The sequence below is a fragment of the Podarcis erhardii genome (assembly GCF_964252035.2).
Source record: "Podarcis erhardii genome assembly, chromosome: 6".
NCBI lineage: Eukaryota > Metazoa > Chordata > Lepidosauria > Squamata > Lacertidae > Podarcis > Podarcis erhardii.
Window position 1 is genome coordinate 46,151,799 of NC_138510.1, and position 17,676 is coordinate 46,169,474.

Consider the following 17,676-nt stretch of genomic DNA (forward strand, 5'->3'; position numbering starts at 1 on the left):
ATGGATAAGATGGCACTCCTTCCCCTGCACCATTCCATACACAGAAGCCAACTGGACTGGCTGTTGGCTCTCACTTAAACACTGGTGACAAGACAGCATCCTTCATTGCATCAGAGGACAGCACACTAGCTAAGAGGGCCTTTGGTCTCCAGTACTTCTGCTTACTCCTCCTGGTGTCTGTTTGCTAATGCCACAATAGCAGTAATAGCCACAGTGCAGAGTAGCTTGTACAAACATGTATGGCCTGAGTTAGCTGTCTAGCATGGCCACTGAGTGTTGGCTCAGGAGGATGGGAATGACTGGAGGCAGGGAGGGTCTCAATGTCTGTGCTGATGTCTTCACTGTGCCTAATGGAAAGACCAGGAACTGGGAGAGGTTTAGCAAGGCCAGGGAGTGAGGCAGAAACAGGCAAGAGTGACATAAAAGAGAGGTGTCTAACCTATGGTCCTCCAGATGCTACTGGACTACAGATTCTATCATCCCTGGTCACTAGCCATGCTGGCTGGGGCTGATGGGAGTTGGATTCCAGAAACATTGGGATGCAGGAGAGAAACACAGGTTCCCTAATATAAATAGTTGAGTCTGAGCTGCACAAAGGAGTATGCAACTGCACAAACTCTGCTGCTTACAGGAGGGGGATGTTATATAGCAGTAAAGGACAGTGCCCAATTACCTTGGGGATACCATCACAGGTCTGATGAGGCTTCGGGGTCCTAAATTTTCATGCAAGAAGGGGTGGCTGAGGAAGCATGGCTCTAGCTTAGCCCCCAGAGGGTCCTTGGTTCAAAACTTACTGTGGATGATGCTCTTAATAAATGTGTGAATAAGTTAGTGTCTAGGCTGCAAACTGCAAAATCTATCTGTCTCAGCTTTTTTTTATGATCGGCCCTACTCCTTCTCTGTTAAAAGGAGTGTGACTGTGACACCTTCGGGATAGACTGGAACCCTGAAATTTATGAAGCTTAGCCTCCTTGTATATGATGAAATTCTAAATCTCCATCCTGATCATTAGCTTGAAACCAACTTCAACTGGCCCAAAAGAGCCTCAGGAGTTTAATTCATAATTTAGTTTTTAATTGGCTCACCTTTTTTCTCAGTGCTCTGTTAAACCTATCTGTCAGACACACGCTCCTATTCCTATGTCTCTGCACTGTAAAGGGCTGAAGAGTACATGCTTTGCATGTGAAGATCTCAAGGTGTGGCCCTGACATCTCCAGGTAGGACTGAGAAAGACTCAGGTAGGCTTGAAATCCTGGAGGGCCACTGCCAGCCAAAGCAGAGCAGGAGTGGCTAGACCTCAGGCTTTCAGAACCTACATTGTTGTCATTGTTTTACTAACCTCCCCCCCCCCCAAGATCCTGAGCCACCACTTCTTGCACAAAACTGAGCAAGGTGCAAACAACATTTGTTTACCATTAAATAATTCTTAGCCTGGGGATTCGTTCTGAGTGTCAGAACTGAATAGAGCACACAGCCCTTCCACACAAACCCCCACTCCTAGTCATCCCAAACTCTCTTCACTTCAGCAATATTATTTACAGCAGGGGAAAATAATTTATCTGCTGTCAGAAATTCAAAAAAGCCTTGCTGATCTACTGGAAATTACTTAGAGATCTACTGTAGATTCAGATCTACCTTCTGCCCAAGCCTTGTGCAGAGATTACCAAGTTTGATGGACCAATGATCTGACTTGGTATATGGTGCAACTCCTATGATGGTATTCTTCTTCTTATTGTTTATATGAATATTTATATCCTGCCCTCATCTTAATGGCCACAGATAAAACAAGTACACACTTAAAAGAAAATATATTTATAATCACAACAGCTATAAAGTGCAACTTCATTAAAAAAGTGCAATGGGAAAACTCATCAAATTCATCAGAACAATTCTACCGCTTTCCTGAATATTGGAGAAAAAGTTGGGTCTTTACCTATGTAAAATAATGGAGTGAGCTGGCAAGATAAACCCCAGTGTGGTAGGAGTTCCATATAACACTGGAAAAGCCATTCCCCAGGTTCCAGGCTTTGTATCTCATCCAATGCAGGGACCATTAGGAGGGCCTCATTTGCTGACTTAAGGAGACAGGAGAGTCAATAGGGGAAAAGAAACTTTTTTATCTAGCAGCTGGATAATGGGGACCATGACAGTCATTAATGTTTTGGCATGTGATGAAAGGAAAGGAGTCTCTTTGACTTGCCTTCATTTCAATATAAGTAGCCACTCTCAACCCTCCAAATAAGTTCACAGCAGCTGAGCCCCATGGCCAATGAAAGACTGCATTTCTTTCTTACATCTCTCACTCTTTGGCAGTGGAATTTAGCTGCCCTGATGATGAACACTACATAATCTGCTCTATGCCAAATCAGCCCAGTACAAAATTGTACTTTACCCATTTTCTCTGGGGTACTTATTCTGCATCTATTAGATGGGTGTATTGATTCAATGAGTTTGTATATTTTTCCTGTACTTCCACTGTGTGCTAATCTTGCTGTTCAGTTCTGGTTGCCAGATGGAATGAGCAGCTTTTTGAAATCAACAAAGCAGGCAAATGTTTCCCCTTTCCCCTTTCCCCTTGTTTTTTTTTTTTTATATAAATATGGTTGTTAATAAGCACTTACAAGGTAAAATGAATTTATTCATCCTTTCCTGCCAAAGGGGAAAGCAAAGGTTGGCTTTCATGGATTTGGGTGTGTTATGTAGCCCAGCAAGTTCCCAGTAGTGCAAACCTGCTTCAAATCTGTGAATGAGATACAGAGGTTAGGCATCTTCAAAAACAATGTTTCTCCCCCCCTCCCTCTCTGTGTTGCTTTTGTACAAACATGGTCTCTCTCAAAGCATAATGAAATAAGGGTGATGAAACTGATCAAGTGAATCCTGAAGCTTTTTGTACAATAACTCACACCATTCTGTCAAGCTCCCTGATAAAAAAGATCTGAATAGCTAATGTCCTTTTTTATGCTTCCATTTGATTTTCTTTCTGTTTCGCTCTTTCCCTTTCAAGGATTGTGGAGAAAGGAACAAAAGGGATATACATCTCCATGTGAAGTTATGCAAAGCCTGAAGCCCTTCTTTAGTTGCTTGGCTGCAATCCTCCAGAGGACCGAAAAGGGAACCTTGTAAACGCCTCTGAACTCTGCACTTTCTTCATCACCTGCCTTGGAATGGATACTGGAGTAGACTGGAAATCTTGACAGAAAAGCGACAGGGAAAAGAACCATGGTTTGTCCCCTCCAGAAGACCACTGATCAGTTTCCCCTTTCAGTATTGGCCCTTTGAAGGTTATTCCTATCCCCTCTCCAGAGTTCAATGTGGAACCAGTCTCCAAGCCAGCAAAGCTAAGTGGTTTTTGATGACAAGAGTCCCTGATCTCCATGGGTCTTTAGGTTGGAAGGGTTGAGTTTCAAGGGGTCTTTGGCAATGATTGGGAAGAACTGGGGATCTTTGTGCATGGAGCAACTCTCCTTCTGTCTATTCCTGAGTGTCTGCTGTGACTGGTGGTATCATCCAGTCAGCTCAGCTAAACCGAAAGGTCAAGGACATCCCCACATGAACTCTATCCGTCTTGATGGGGATATCACCCTTGGAGGCCTCTTCCCTGTCCATGGGAGGGGCTCTGAGGGCAAGGCATGTGGTGAGCTGAAGAAAGAGAAGGGGATTCACCGCCTAGAGGCTATGCTTTTTGCTTTGGATCGCATCAACAACGATCCTGACTTACTCCCCAATATCACCTTGGGGGCTCGCATCCTTGACACCTGCTCTCGAGATACCCATGCCTTGGAACAGTCCCTCACCTTTGTCCAGGCCTTGATTGAGAAGGACAGCACAGAGGTGCGCTGTGTCAATGGTGGGCCACCTATCATCACCAAGCCAGAGCGCGTGGTTGGGGTGATTGGCGCTTCCGGCAGCTCCGTCTCCATCATGGTGGCCAACATATTGCGTCTCTTCAAGGTAAGTGAGTGTGAGCTTCCTCTTCTCCTTTTCCATCTCCTCCTTTCACTGCACAGGATCATTTGCAATTCAATCCTTTTTCTCCTTCCCGCTGCAGCTGCTAAAATCACCACCAGCGACTGTTAAGTGGAAAAAACATTAAAGTAGTTTTTACAATAATTATACAGGCTAAGTTCTTGCTCCCTGGCGGGGAAAAGGGAGGAGAACAGAATCTCTTTCTGTGTCTCTGTGGGTGTTTAAAGAGCTCCCTGTCTCCCTTGGGGAGGCTGACCCTTCCTCTCCCTTCCAACCATGATATTTTGAGCAGGGTTTCTCCCCTCCCCCCTTCTGCATCTGCCACTTGTGTGAGGGAAAGTTGGTGAGCCGATGCCATTAGATATTGTGGGGAGGGCGTTTTTCAGCGTGGAGAAGGGTGGAGGGAATTATATGGTTCATTTTACAGCTGAGAAGAATATTCATGCTGCGTGTATCCCAGAAGCTGCTGTAGGAGGGTGAGGGGGTGTGGAGAATGAGAGACTTGCTCCGTGAAAGCGTTTATAAACCAGCATGAGGGGAAAGACCTTCTTCTAATGCACGTGGTAATTTCTAACCCTGGGGGGGTACAGTTGGCTCTAGGGGCATGTGACGGACATCTCCCTGGCCTAATTTACCTCAGAATATCCAGCACTAGGCTACCCAGAAGAATTATCCCATACCTCTCATTCCAAAAATTCTCAGTCACATTGACAGCAACATATTCCCCCTCCCCACTACAATTTTGTTAAAAAAAATAGTGCTGGGTGGAATTGCAAAGTGTATCATGAGAGGGGGTGTTTTCCTCTTAAGAGAAAATATTTGTGTTCATGAAATTACTACTCATGTGGCAGACTCACTGTGTAAGGCAGCACACCTGACATTGCTGATGTGTTTTAAATTCCAGTGTAAACCAGTGGTTTCTGTACTGTAATACCCGTATCTATGGGTCTAATGGGAGCAAGTGGCTTTTGGCAAATTTCATATCAGGAGTGGGAAACACTTTTCAGCCTGGGAGCTAAATGCCTTTCTGATCAACCTTCTGAGGGCAGCATGCCACTGGAGGCTGCCCTTTCACCAGAGGCAAAAGTGGGCACAGCAATGAATGTAAAATTTTGCCTTTATGCAGTATGCTTTCTTCACATGGGATGCAGGTGGCACTGTGGGTTAAACCACAGAGCCTAGGACTTGCTGATCAGAAGGTCGGCAGTTCGAATCCCCGCAATGGGGTGAGCTCCTGTTGCTCGGTCCCAGCTCCTCCCAACCTAGCAGTTCGAAAGTACATCAAGTGAAGTAGATAAATAGGTACCGCTCTGGCGGGAAGGTAAACAGCGTTTCTGTGCACTGCTCTGGTTTGCCAGAAGCAGCTTAGTCATGCTGGTCACATGACCCAGAAGCTATATGCCGGCTCCCTCGGCCAATAAAGCGAGATGAGCGCCGCAACCCCAGAGTCGGCCACAACTGGACCTAATGGTCAGGGGTCCCTTTACTTTACCTTCTCCACATACTCTCAGAAAACCCTCCCTGCTTCCATCCAGGGAAGCAAGAGGATCTGTCAGAGTTCAAGGACACATTCCAGCCAGGCACTTGAGGAGGGTGTGAGGCAAGGCCAGTGGGGGGGGGTATGTGGTATGGTCTGGGGAAAGTCCCAAGGGCCAGCTTGAGAGCCCTGGAGGGTCACATTCAGCCCTGAAGCCTGACGTTCCCTACCCTTGTTTTAGGTCATGAACCCCTGTTGCACAAATGTCTGTGTGGAGTTTGGGTATGGATTGTGTAATGGATACGATGGGTTCAGTGCCTGACCTCTCAGCCCTTCATTTAAAAAGGTTTTAATACTACTTATTAATTTGGTCAGTGGACAGTGGTCAGTTGATTTCCTGCCACATTCTTCTTCTGTGTTGGAGCTGTCATTCTGTCTAATTCCTTAAGGCAGCTGCTCTTGAGCTCTTTTCCAGTTTGGCACTGGGACTGTGTTTGTATGTATCAGTGGCACTGTTAGGTATGGGCCCCAGAGTAGAAGATCAGAGTAGTGCCACTCCAATGGATGATGGGGGTGAGGAGGCATCTGTGGCAGCATGGGGAAATGTGCTGTGAATCACTGTGCCAGCCAAGGCTGAAGCCACCCACCATCTGCCTCCCCCCAGAATGGTTCTGGACTCCATGTGGGAGGAGAGCAGAATGGCCAGGGTGGTGTGAGAGAGGGGGAGAGCAGCCAGGCACCTTATCCAGGAAGCGCTCACATTTGACAGCAAATCTGGTGTGTGTTGAAGGGACGTTGCCTCTCAGCCCCAGGGAGAGGTTGGTCCTAATAAGGTTGCCACCCACTGTTGCTCTTGACTCTTTCTGGTGGAGCGACATAGCTACCTGCAACTTTAGTAACCCTTGGGATGTGGAATGCATTCTTTCTTTGAATGGAATTATTTTTCTCTTTTTACTCTGAATCGTAGCTTGCCAGAGGTCTCCTGTGACAAGGCTAGATCTTTCCACACCTACAGACTGCTGAACTGGTTTGCTTAGGCATACAATTCCATGTACTGTAGATGTTTTTGTGGTTCAGCTGAACTAGGCAATACTTGCATGAAACATGTCCAGATGTTTCATTCTCAGTAGCAATACTTTATACACTTGGGCAAATGCTCAGGTGCATTCAGCAAGTCACCTAAATACTTTCTGGTGGCTGCAAATGCCAGAAGCAGCCACTTTCCATCCCCAAAGGGGATGAACTTTTGTAATGAGTAACATTACTGTGGCTACAGTGGCTCTAAGGACCATTCAGGAAAACTGGCAAAGACTTTTCTCTTCTGCCAGCTTCCAGTGCTGAGAACCTTGGATAGTTCCTATGCTGTGCATTAGAACTCCCTCGTTGAATGGTTGTTTCAAGGGTATCATTTTAATTAATATTGTTCTTTATGTATTCTGAAGATGTCAAAGAAATATTAAAATATTTGCATTTCTATTTACTGCCTCTATTTGCATATGAAAACAAGACACAGGGTGCAAGCATCATTTGTTACTAACAGAGAAATTCCAAGCATATGCACTCAGAAGGAAGTCTGATTGATGTCAATGGGATTTACTGCCAGGTAAATGTGCAGAAGACTGCAGACTTCCTCTCTCTAGAAGTAAGAGTAGCAAACAAACAAATAATCATTTGATACCTTTTGACATATGTATTGTGTCCTGAGCTTTTGTAGGCATGAGTTTACTTTATTATTTGCATGAAATCTTTATGTGTGTAAGTCTACTAAAGCTGAGAGCCTTTGAAATGTCAGAACATACATTTCCCAGTCTTTCACCATGCCATTAGTCACCGGTGCAGAACACATCCAGGGTGTTTGCAGAATCTTTTTGGGAGGGCGGATACCTTTCCTGGTTTGAGAAGCAACTGGATTTTGCTGTGTTGCAATATATTTTCTCTGGCACTTAACCAACATAACGCAGTGGTTAGAGTGTTGGACTAGGACCAGGGAGACCAGGGTTCAAATCCCCACTTGGCCATGAAGCTCACTGGATGACCTTGGCCAGTATTTGCCTCTCAGACTAACCTATGTCACAGGGTTGTTGTTGGAGTTAAATGAGAAGATGAGAGCCATGTACACACACACACACACACACACACACACACACACTTAATTGAATGGAGTATGAAAAACTTGGGGTGATGAGAAAAATGTCCTTCTTACCTTCCCTAAATGGCCCCCTGTAGAGCATGTAAGCCCCTTCCTAGCTGCAAATAATCAATGTCTCCTGCTGATCATGCTTTCAGAATTAGTTCTATTCCATGGATCCAGTAAAAGCTTACTCCCAAATTTTCCTTTAGCTGAAAAGTTAGGCAGTTTATGTTGTAAGTGGGAGGTGTTCATAGATCTGCGTTGATTCTTGCCGTGAGGTTCCAAAGTGCATGGATTTGTTAGACTCTAAACTGAGAGGTCAAGAAGCACACACCTCGTCTTCAAACCTATCCTCTTGCGGCATTGCAGTGATGTGAGAAACTGTTTGAGGGAAGTTTGATGTTCCTTCTTTAATAGGCATTTTGTTGCATTGTTCACAGTGCTGCTTAATTATTATTTTTTGGCAGACATACCACCCTGTGCTCTAATTTACCTGCTAAACAAAGCAGGCTAGAGTCTGGTGTCTGGCTAGTGGGCTGTATTCACATATGCACATAGGTGTATTCTCAAGGATGCCACGGGAGGTGATGTAAAATGCAGGAAGCAGAAGCATTTTTAGCACAGCAAGTCTCCATAGTATCTTAGACAGAGTGAGCCATTTTGCCAGGTGTCAGAGAAGTTCGAAGGCAAATCCATCAAGATAAAATCCTTTGGATGGAAACTTACCCCATACATGTGCTGTGGATTAATGTCCTTGTAAATTGTGTCTCACAGTTCCATAGTGGTGGAAACAGCAGCTGTAATGCAATGGTAAATTCTGAAGTGGAGGAACCCTCCATAGTCATGCCCCCAGGGAGACAGAGAATCCATAGCCATGCCAACTGTATGGAGCCATATGTTATGAATACAAATATTATTAATTTGTGTCAGTGAAGCCATTTAAAAAAATCAAAATACATAACACAGAATAAAATGCTTTACACAGTTAAAGTGATGATTAAAACCATGCATTTTATCAGATAAGAGTTTGCTTCCCTGAAGAATTTAATTTATAATCCCCACAAACCTTTCCCCTTAAAATTGCCACTCTAAAGGCAAAAACAGGCCACTTTTCAGAGGTGTAGGGGGACCTGCCTCTAATAAAAAGTTAATAAAATATCCAATTGATTTCCCAACTGGGATATTTAAATGATTGAACTAGGCTGCTCTTATATTATTGTAGATTGGGCAAACCTGTAAATAGTGAGGTAAATCTTCAGTATCTGTCCTCCAAGCCTCCAAGCCTATAATCCTGGCTAATACTGTACCAGCAGATGATGCCATCACTCCTAGCGTGGAAGAGGAATCAGAGTGGCATTTCCTGAGGTTCCTGCTGGCTGGAGGAGAGATATCTGCAAAAAAGTTCAATTGCCTCTCCATATGGTTTACTTCTTATGTTTATATATACATTAGGTGTGAGGATCCTTTGGCCATCCAGATGTTTCTGGATGTCATGAACTGACATTAGGCCTGACGCTCAGCCAAGTCTGTGGAGATTAAAATCTTCCAAGTCTGTTTTTGATAATAAAGAGGTAATGCCAAATTTGGACTGTGTGAGGAGTGGCTGGCACACTCTGTGACACCAGCAAACAGACCCCACCCACTCTCAGACCCCACCCAGTCCAAAGCTGTCTCTTTCTTCCCTTGCTAAAGCTGTGCTTGCTCCATCCTTTAAAGCAGGAACCAAGGGAATATGTCACTCGCTGGATCAATGCCTTAGCTTGCTTAGCCAGACATACCACCTGCTCTGCCTTTAGCTGTTGCATTGCCTATGTAGTGTACTGATATGAGCATTAAAGTTTTTGGCAGAAACCAGAATCTGAGTTCGTGGTCTTCATCCAGTGAGAGACAGGACATTAGAGGGAGTAAAGTGTGTGCTAATTGAATACTCCTTTTGCTTGCTGTATGCATACAGAGCTGCAAAGTTCTCGCATCCACATGCAAACTAGTATAAGATATGGAGCTGCCTTGCTATATCTTTTGTTGTCGCGCGTTCTTTCTGGAAGTGCTATCAGCCATTTCAAATAGTTCTGCTCTGAATGGATACTTACAAGACTCAAAGTACAAAGAGCTGCAAAATAGGAAAAATCCAGATGACTCTTTCACAGTGGGTTGTTTAAAGCATTTGAAAGAGTTCTGGTGGGCAGTGGTGTTTTCATCGATTCAACTCTTACTATTGCATAAATTCTTTGAAGGTCACGGCCACTGTTGAATGAAACATCCCTTTTCATTGTGTTCTCCGAATTGTTTGGCAGATGGGGATACTTTGTACAGTCGGTGACCCTTTGTGGGAGAGGGAGCAAGTACATATAAAACCTTTCCAAATAACAAGGTAGATTATGCCGTTATTATGGATGCCAGTGTTAGACCTGCTTATGTCAGGCCCACTTTGCAAAAAGCACTCCAGAGGAGCGAGAGCAAGAGAATGCTTCCAAATAGTATGTTTTTTTGAAATGAGTTTTGGGGGTTCTGAGATGCAGCATGTCCGACATCTTCAAGCTATGTAGGGACTGTACTCTATTTATTATGATGATATATTGAATTTGTTAGTTGCTTTATCTTGCCCAGGGCAACTCAAAGTGATTTACAACCCAAGTCTCTTTGGAGCTGGAAATATTGCCATGGGCTCTAGAACAAAGCTTATGAGGAATGGGTGAAGTTAGCTATAGCCAGGTGTGCCAACTCTAGGCAGCTGACGTGTCTCCAGCCCCCTTCATCTTTGTTGGAAATGGGACTCTTGTGCATCACACACATGCAATGTCACACGCACTGCACATAGGGCAGCCAGCCAGCTCCAGCAAAGTGCTCAACCTTCTCTGGATGATGTGATGCCACTTGTGTGTCGCTCACATGACATCACATGTGCATGAAACGCACCCCCCTCAATCTTGGGGACAACCTGGCGCCTCTGACTCTAGTTGATAATATTTTTAAATTTAAATAATAATGTTTAAATTAAAATTCAATACGTTCTGTGCATACCAGCACATAAGTACCCTTCTAAAAGGAGGAAAAGAAAATGTCCCTGCTTCCTGCCCCCACCGGAACATTTCTGACACAGGAGCAGTGGCAGCAGAAACACTGGGAGCCAGTGTGGTGTAGTGGTTAAGAGCGGTAGTCTCGTAATCTGGGGAACCGGGTTCGCGTCTCCGCTCCTCCACATGCAGCTGCTGGGTGACCTTGGGCCAGTCACACTTCTCTGAAGTCTCTCAACCCCACTCACCTCACAGTGTTTGTTGTGGGGGAGGAAGGGAAAGGAGAATGTTAGCTGCTTTGAAACTCCTTTGGGTAGTGATAAAGCGGGATCTCAAATCCAAACTCCTCTTCTTCTTCTTCCTTGCAGGGGAAAAGTGTGAGCATGTGAAATTCTCAGCATATCAGCAGAACAGAGCTAGCCATAGCGTGGGGACTATATACAGTGGTGCGGCTAAGTAATTTTAGACTCTGGACTTAATGGTCTTCTGGCTCTGCTTCTTTAGATGATAATGTGTATTACTTCACACTTCCTTCCAAATGTGCGAAGCCAGCCCTGCTGCATTTGGAGGCTCACCAATTCATTTTGCTGAGTGGGGCTCTGGATATTTGCCCCAAAGTCCTGACCTGATGGCACTATGACCAGATACTGTATTAGTAGTGTAGAATGGAGCTAGTGCTGGTAAAGTGTCAGCAAAACAAAGCACCTTGCTATTTGTTCCTGTGCCCTAAAATCAGGTGCATGTGTGTATGTGAGGAAGCTGCCAAATGGATGCAGTGCTGGTGCTGTTATTATTATTAATTGCCTTCCTGCCCCCAGGGTTATAGCCAATATAAAACAAGCAATATGGAAACAACCACACATATGAAAGCATTAATTAAAACAGAAAAAAGCAAATATAAAGGATGAAGTTTAGAATCCAGCAAAAGCCAGGCAGAAAAAAATAATGTTTACAGCGCACCTAAAGTTAGGTAAAGATGGAGCAGTCTGACCTCTCTCCAGAGAGGAGTTCACAGCTGGGGGGCTACAGCAGGAAAAGCCCTGTCTCAAGTAGGGAAAGGAGGATCTGTCATTTTCATTTTTCCAGTGTTGAGTTCAATTCTCCACATTTTGCAGCCATCTGTTTGTTTGTTTTTTTAAACTGCATGAAATTCCACCAGCATTTTAATTTTTATCTGCAGTTTTGACTGCATTCCAATGTAGGTAAGTTCAGCTTGTTGGGGTACCTTATTGTTATTTGTGCTCCTGACAATATATCTGGAATGAGCACAGGATATGCGAGCAATCTATGGCAAGCAGCTGTGCATTTGATAGGAAAGAGCAAGTTGAGTGTGACATTAAGAGAGTCCTGCCGTTCAGTGGATTGTCTTACAGAGGCTGAGTTGTAACTTACTATGCTGATGTGGTGCTCAGTAAGAATAAACAGTATGTTGTATGTGCTGCGACTGAGAGATTAATGCTGCCCTCTCCCAATTTAGGCTGAACAGGAAAGATGGATAAGAAAGGTGGGTGATGGGGAGGGACAAATATCTGCCTAGCCTTATAACAAGATGATTGGGAAATGAGGGGTGAGTTGGGGTGTGTAAAAAAATTCTCCCCCTTTGAAGAAGGGTTGACATTCTGAGAGGCATGAGCACTTGCTTCATGTTGGCTACTATGATTAAATGCTAAATGGATAATTAACATGATTCAAACTGAGAGGGAGTGCCCAATTTCTGCCACATTGTTGCGAAGAGCATTTTAGGGAACTTGTCCCAGGTTGCACAGTGAATATGTGGCAGGAGTGGAACTGAGCCACATAAATAATCCAACAGCCAATGGGAACACTCTTTCATCAGTTGAATTAGTTGCTAATGGTGAATGACGACTCTTTCTTTCATAAAATATGGCCTGATGATAAATCTCAACCATCTTTCACTTCCGTTGTAATGTTAAGATATGTTCAGAAGCCTCTGCGTGGTTGTCTTGTACAGACTAATGCTCTCAACTTATCTGCTTTCCAACCCGTTAATAGATAGTATATGAAACCATATTAATATATATCATCCTGACACCAGATATTGCAGATGATTGGATAATGGGGCTGCGGATTATACACCTAAAGTATGAAATCACATCTTCTCTCAGTTCCTAATAGCTGAATGATTGCCATAGCTTGACACGTTTATCATTCAGAACAGAGGCAGCTATCTGCTAAGTAGTCATGGTACAGACTCTATTGCCAAACAAATAGGAATAAAGTGTGATTGGTTGATGCAACGTGAGATGTCAGGCTCATAAGAAGTGCTTATGTGGCCTTCACCTTATCACCTCATCATTTCTCAGTATATTATATATTATTTCCTGCACCATATTCCAGTACTTATTCCAGATGATAGTGTAGGAACTACAGCAACACTGGGAGATGGGCATGTCTGTGGAGCAAGTAATATGGGTTTCTTTGAAGACCAGGGGTGGGGGAGATCCATACCTCCCCCTCTGTGGACCAAGTTTGATGGGTGGCCTCACTGTCAGCTGCTTGACATCACAATCACATCAGCTGATCCATTTTCCTTTGCCCAAACAGTTTGAAATCAAACTGTGTGGATAAAGGAGCAGTGCTTTGCAAGCGCTGACAACCAGCTGATCATCAGCACTTGGCAAGCATTTTCCTTTGCCTCTGTAGGACTTTGCAGACCCCGTTGATCAGCGGCACATGTAAGCCCTGCCTTTTTCACTAAGTTGAGTCTTTACCTGAGCCACACACATATGATGTCAGGTATAGAGCAGGTGGCGTGCTCAATACAACCTTGTGAGCCTAATGGAAAGGCCTGGAGGGCATCATTAGGCCTGTCTGCTGGAGGTTCCCCACAGCTGCTGAAGGCTAAGCTAGTGATTCCGACGCTACTTCCTTAAGATTTTTTTTTTTATATAAATATTTATTAAAGTTTTTTGAATACAAATGCATAAATAATAAACAACATTACTTATATCATAGCATAATTTCATCACTTCTTTGGACTCCCTCACGTCTCCCGCTCCCACTTACATCGTTAAAAAATTTTTTTAAAGCAAATTACCATCTTGTTTGCAATCTTATATCCGCTCATTTAAATAGAATCTAGCAGTTCTCCAAAAGATTTATATTTTCCTTAATCTCACTTATCGTCAAATTCAGATCTAATTCAGTGGAGGACAGTTATTTATAATCTAGCATCCTTCTTAGCATTCAACCAAATTACAATATTTTTGTAAATAAATCTTAAATTTCTTCCAGTCTTCTTCAACCCTCTCTTCTCCCAGGTCTCGGATTCTGCCAGTCATCTCGGCCAATTGCATATAGTCCATCAGCTGCATCTGCCACTCTTCCAGTGTGGGCTACTTCCTTAAGATTGGTCAGTATTAGAGCTCATGGGAAATGGCAGCAAGGCAGGTCAGTTGACACAGCACCATGGAGAGCACCAAGAGAGCAACTTGACCCAAGAATGGTTGGAGGTGAACTAAAACCTTTGGGACCTCTACTTCTACCCTTCCCTTTTTCTGAGCACTAGAGCTCTTGAAGGGTCAACCTTGAAAATTGACACTTCTTCTGCACTCATAAGAGGCTGCTGGATTAGGTCAATGGGCCATCTAGTTCAGCATCCTGTTTCCCATCCAGATGCTTGTAGGGGAATCCTAAAGCAGAACCCAAGCAGAAACTGATATTCAGAAGCAATACTGCTTCTCACCTCTGGTTTTGACTTCATGGCCTCCCACCTGGTGCACTCCCAGTGCTGTTGGACAAATGAGGCAGCTTGGGAGGAAATTGGTTCCTTAGGCCCCAAGGAGGCACCCATGACGATCCTAGTGCCACCCAATGGGGGCTTGGGGAGACAGCCTGAAAGTGGCCTCTGGCATGGGAGGGAACACAAAGTCTCCATACTCTCTGGGGTAATTGTGCCCCTGAAGGACCAGGAGCACAGCCTGGGAGTCATTTTGGACTCACAGCTGTCCATGGAGGCGCAGGTCAATTCTGTGTCCAGGGCAGCTGTTTACCAGATTCATCTGGTACGCAGGCTGAAACCCTACCTGCCCGCGGATTGTCTTGCCAGAGTGGTGCATGCTCTAGTTATCTCTCGCTTGGACTACTGCAATGCACTCTATGTGGGGCTACCTTTGAAGGTGACCTGGAAACTACAACTAATCCAGAATGTGGCAGCTAGACTGGTAACTGGGAGCGGCCGCCGAGACCACGTAACACCGATCTTGAAAGACCTACATTGGCTCCCAGTTCGTTTATGAGCACAATTCAAAGTGTTGGTGTTGACCTTTAAAGCCCTAAACGGCCTTGGCCCAGTATACCTGAAGGAGCATCTCCACCCCAATCGTTCAGCACTGAGGTCCAGTGCTGAGGGCCTTCTGGTGGTTCCCTCACTGCGAGAAGCCAAGTTATATGGAACCAGGCAGAGGCCTTCTTGGTAGTGGCACCTGCCCTGTGGAATGCCCTCTCACCAGATGTCAAAGAGAAAAACAACTAGCAGACTGTTAGAAGACATCTGAAGGCAGCCCTGTTTAGGGAAGTTTTTAATGTTTAACAGACTATTATGTTTTAATGTTTTGTTGGAAGCCGCCCAGAGTGGCTGGGGAAACCCAGCCAGATGGGCGGGGTATAAATAATAAATTATTATTATTATTGTTACTTGGGGGTCTAGCTATGCCAGCCTGTGTCTCCACTGGGGTTCTTCTATCCACCCTATCTTTGCTCCCTTCCTTCGGCCCCAGGCTAAACCCCCTCATTTTTTATAAGTGGAGCCTCCTGGCAGTGTCCAAATATGGCTTCCTCCAGAGCCTTGCCTGGTGTTGCGGATCGGGACTTACTTGAAGGGCCAGATGCTGGCAAGGACCTAGCAAGCCCCAGTAGCCCACTTTATATAGGCACAAGCATCCCAACATGACTAAATAGCCAAGCGCAGGAGAATAGCTGGGAGCACAAACTTTTGTAAGATTTTAATAATTCTGATCAGTCGGGAATTTGTAGGACATAATATGATATAACAAAAATGATAGATTCTTTAAAAAGTACGTTAGAAGGAAGAAAGCTGCAGGAGAGCTGTTGTAGCTGTGACCATCAGGGAGTAAAATGTGCACTCAATGAAGATAGGAACACTGCAGAGAAAGTAAATGAATTCTTTGCTTCAGCTTTTGCTGCAAAAGGCACTGGGGAGAAACACACCTGAGCTATTCTTTTGAAGTGATAAATCTAAGGAATTGCCACAAATTGATGTGTCAGGTTTTAGAGCAAATTGATAAAATGAACAGTAATAAGTCACCAGGAGCACCGGATATTCATCCTGGAGTTTTGAAGAACTCAGATATGAAATTGCAAAACAACATCGTTTGCTGTGCTGTAACCAATCGCTAAATCAGTCTCTGAACCGGAGGACTGAAAGGGAGCTAATGGGACACCAGTCATGTAAAAGTTACAGATAGGTAGCCGTGTTGGTCTGCCATGGTCAAAACAAAAAAAAAAAAAAAAAAAAAAATTCCTTCCAGTAGCACCTTAAACCTTTACTACTGGAAGGAATTTTTTTTTTTTTTTTTTTTTATTTTGTTTCAGTCATGTAAAAGTGATTCAGTGTGGTTCAGTGGATAGACTAGTGAGCTGACACTTGGGTTCAAAGCCCACCTTTTAAGGCTGCAGAAAATGGCCGTTCCCTTGTAGGTAGGCAGAATTAAAGCTTTAATGCAGCCAGGATGAAAATAGCTTGGTGTGAAAGGGTTATAGTACTGCGACAATGGATAGAGTTTGGTATGAAGAATAAGATTATTCTGACAGTGAAAAGGTTTAAATAATCTGAATATGCAAATGTTGTGGGGAAGACTATGCAAATACCCATGAATGCGATTATGGCTCTGAAGCCAATTCATTGATAACATGGTAGATTCTGCCATCGTTTTTTGGATGAGGGTGCAGAAATGACCGAAGAGCAGTATTTGACCCAAATACCAGCATTTGAGCATTTTGCTGTCAGGTTTAATCTACTCCAGTTTGTGCCCCCACCCCTATACAAGCTGAACAGAAATAAGAAGACTTTATAATTACCATATTTTCTTGCTGAGCACCTATTATACATAGGAACCTCCCTAGGCTAGAAAGTTTGTTTGAACAAAAAACCCCTTAGCAGCAACACAGATACAGGGAAAAGCATAGATAAATGTAAATATCATGCAAATGCTGAAGCAGCTGCAATGTAATATCCACAAAGCACAAGCATGTTCTCTGCCCAAGGTGCACAATTTCAGCATTAGCAAATGGTATCTGTTTCTTTCTAAGACATCATTCCCCCCCCCTTCATGATTTTCTCTCCCCCTCCTCAATCCCTTTACCCAGCAAGCAGCAGCCAAACGCTGGGTCTCCTGGGAGAGCTGGAGGCTGTTAGTTGAGACAGAAAAACAGATCACTGATGGAGTTTGATTTTCCTAGGTCCCTTTTAAAAATGCGTTAATGTTCCAGGCGATGAGTGAGAGGGCTATTCAATAATTAAAATAATATAAATTAGAGGGAACGAGAGGAACTTAAAAGCCATTTGCTGAGACAAAAAAGATTGAGTATGCTTGCTTCGCTGGGAGATGGGGTGGGGGTGGAAGGGAGAAGGTATGAAAGCAGGAGAGGAGGAGGAGGAGATGCGTTAACGTATTTGCTTTTAAATGGCTTTTGGGGGAATTTAATTTTAAACCTCAGTTAGCTGATTTTTTTTTTAAATGGAAAGCACCTTGTGCTGCTAGCATGAAAGGTGTTACATGAACTTTAGGCTGGGGACTTTTGTGGAACGGGGATGTTGCCACACATAATGGACAAATCTGTCAGCTTTGCTCTCTGTTTTTCATTTTTTCAAATCTTAAGTTTGGTTCAGCCCATTTCCGCATCAGCTTGTGACTTTTTTTAAAGTCCTTGTGAAAATTCACTAGCATTTTAGTATGCATTTCTCCCAATAGCCACATTTGCATGCAGTTTTGACTAACATACACATTTTATGTGGTTCCATTTCCCCTAATGTAGTGTGTTTTTGTATTTTCACTAATCTTCTTTTGTATGCATTTCTGTACACATTCTTTGGTTGGAGTACTCTA

The 17,676-nt window shown here is 44.0% G+C and overlaps 1 protein-coding gene across 2 annotated transcripts in view; it reads left to right on the plus strand.

Moving 5' to 3' along the window:
- The window catches only part of GRM4 (glutamate metabotropic receptor 4), a 302,083-nt gene that overhangs the window by 55,571 nt on the left and 228,836 nt on the right, over nucleotides 1-17,676 (plus strand). Inside the window, exon 2 of one of the 2 annotated variants that reach the window (XM_081865368.1) lies at nucleotides 3,005-3,951. In XM_081865368.1, the coding sequence (XP_081721494.1) occupies nucleotides 3,421-3,951 (531 nt within the window). In that variant the 5' untranslated portion in view covers nucleotides 3,005-3,420. Of the gene's footprint in view, nucleotides 1-3,004; nucleotides 3,952-17,676 lie in introns of those variants that run through there. The other variant, XM_081865369.1, reaches the window with a different exon arrangement.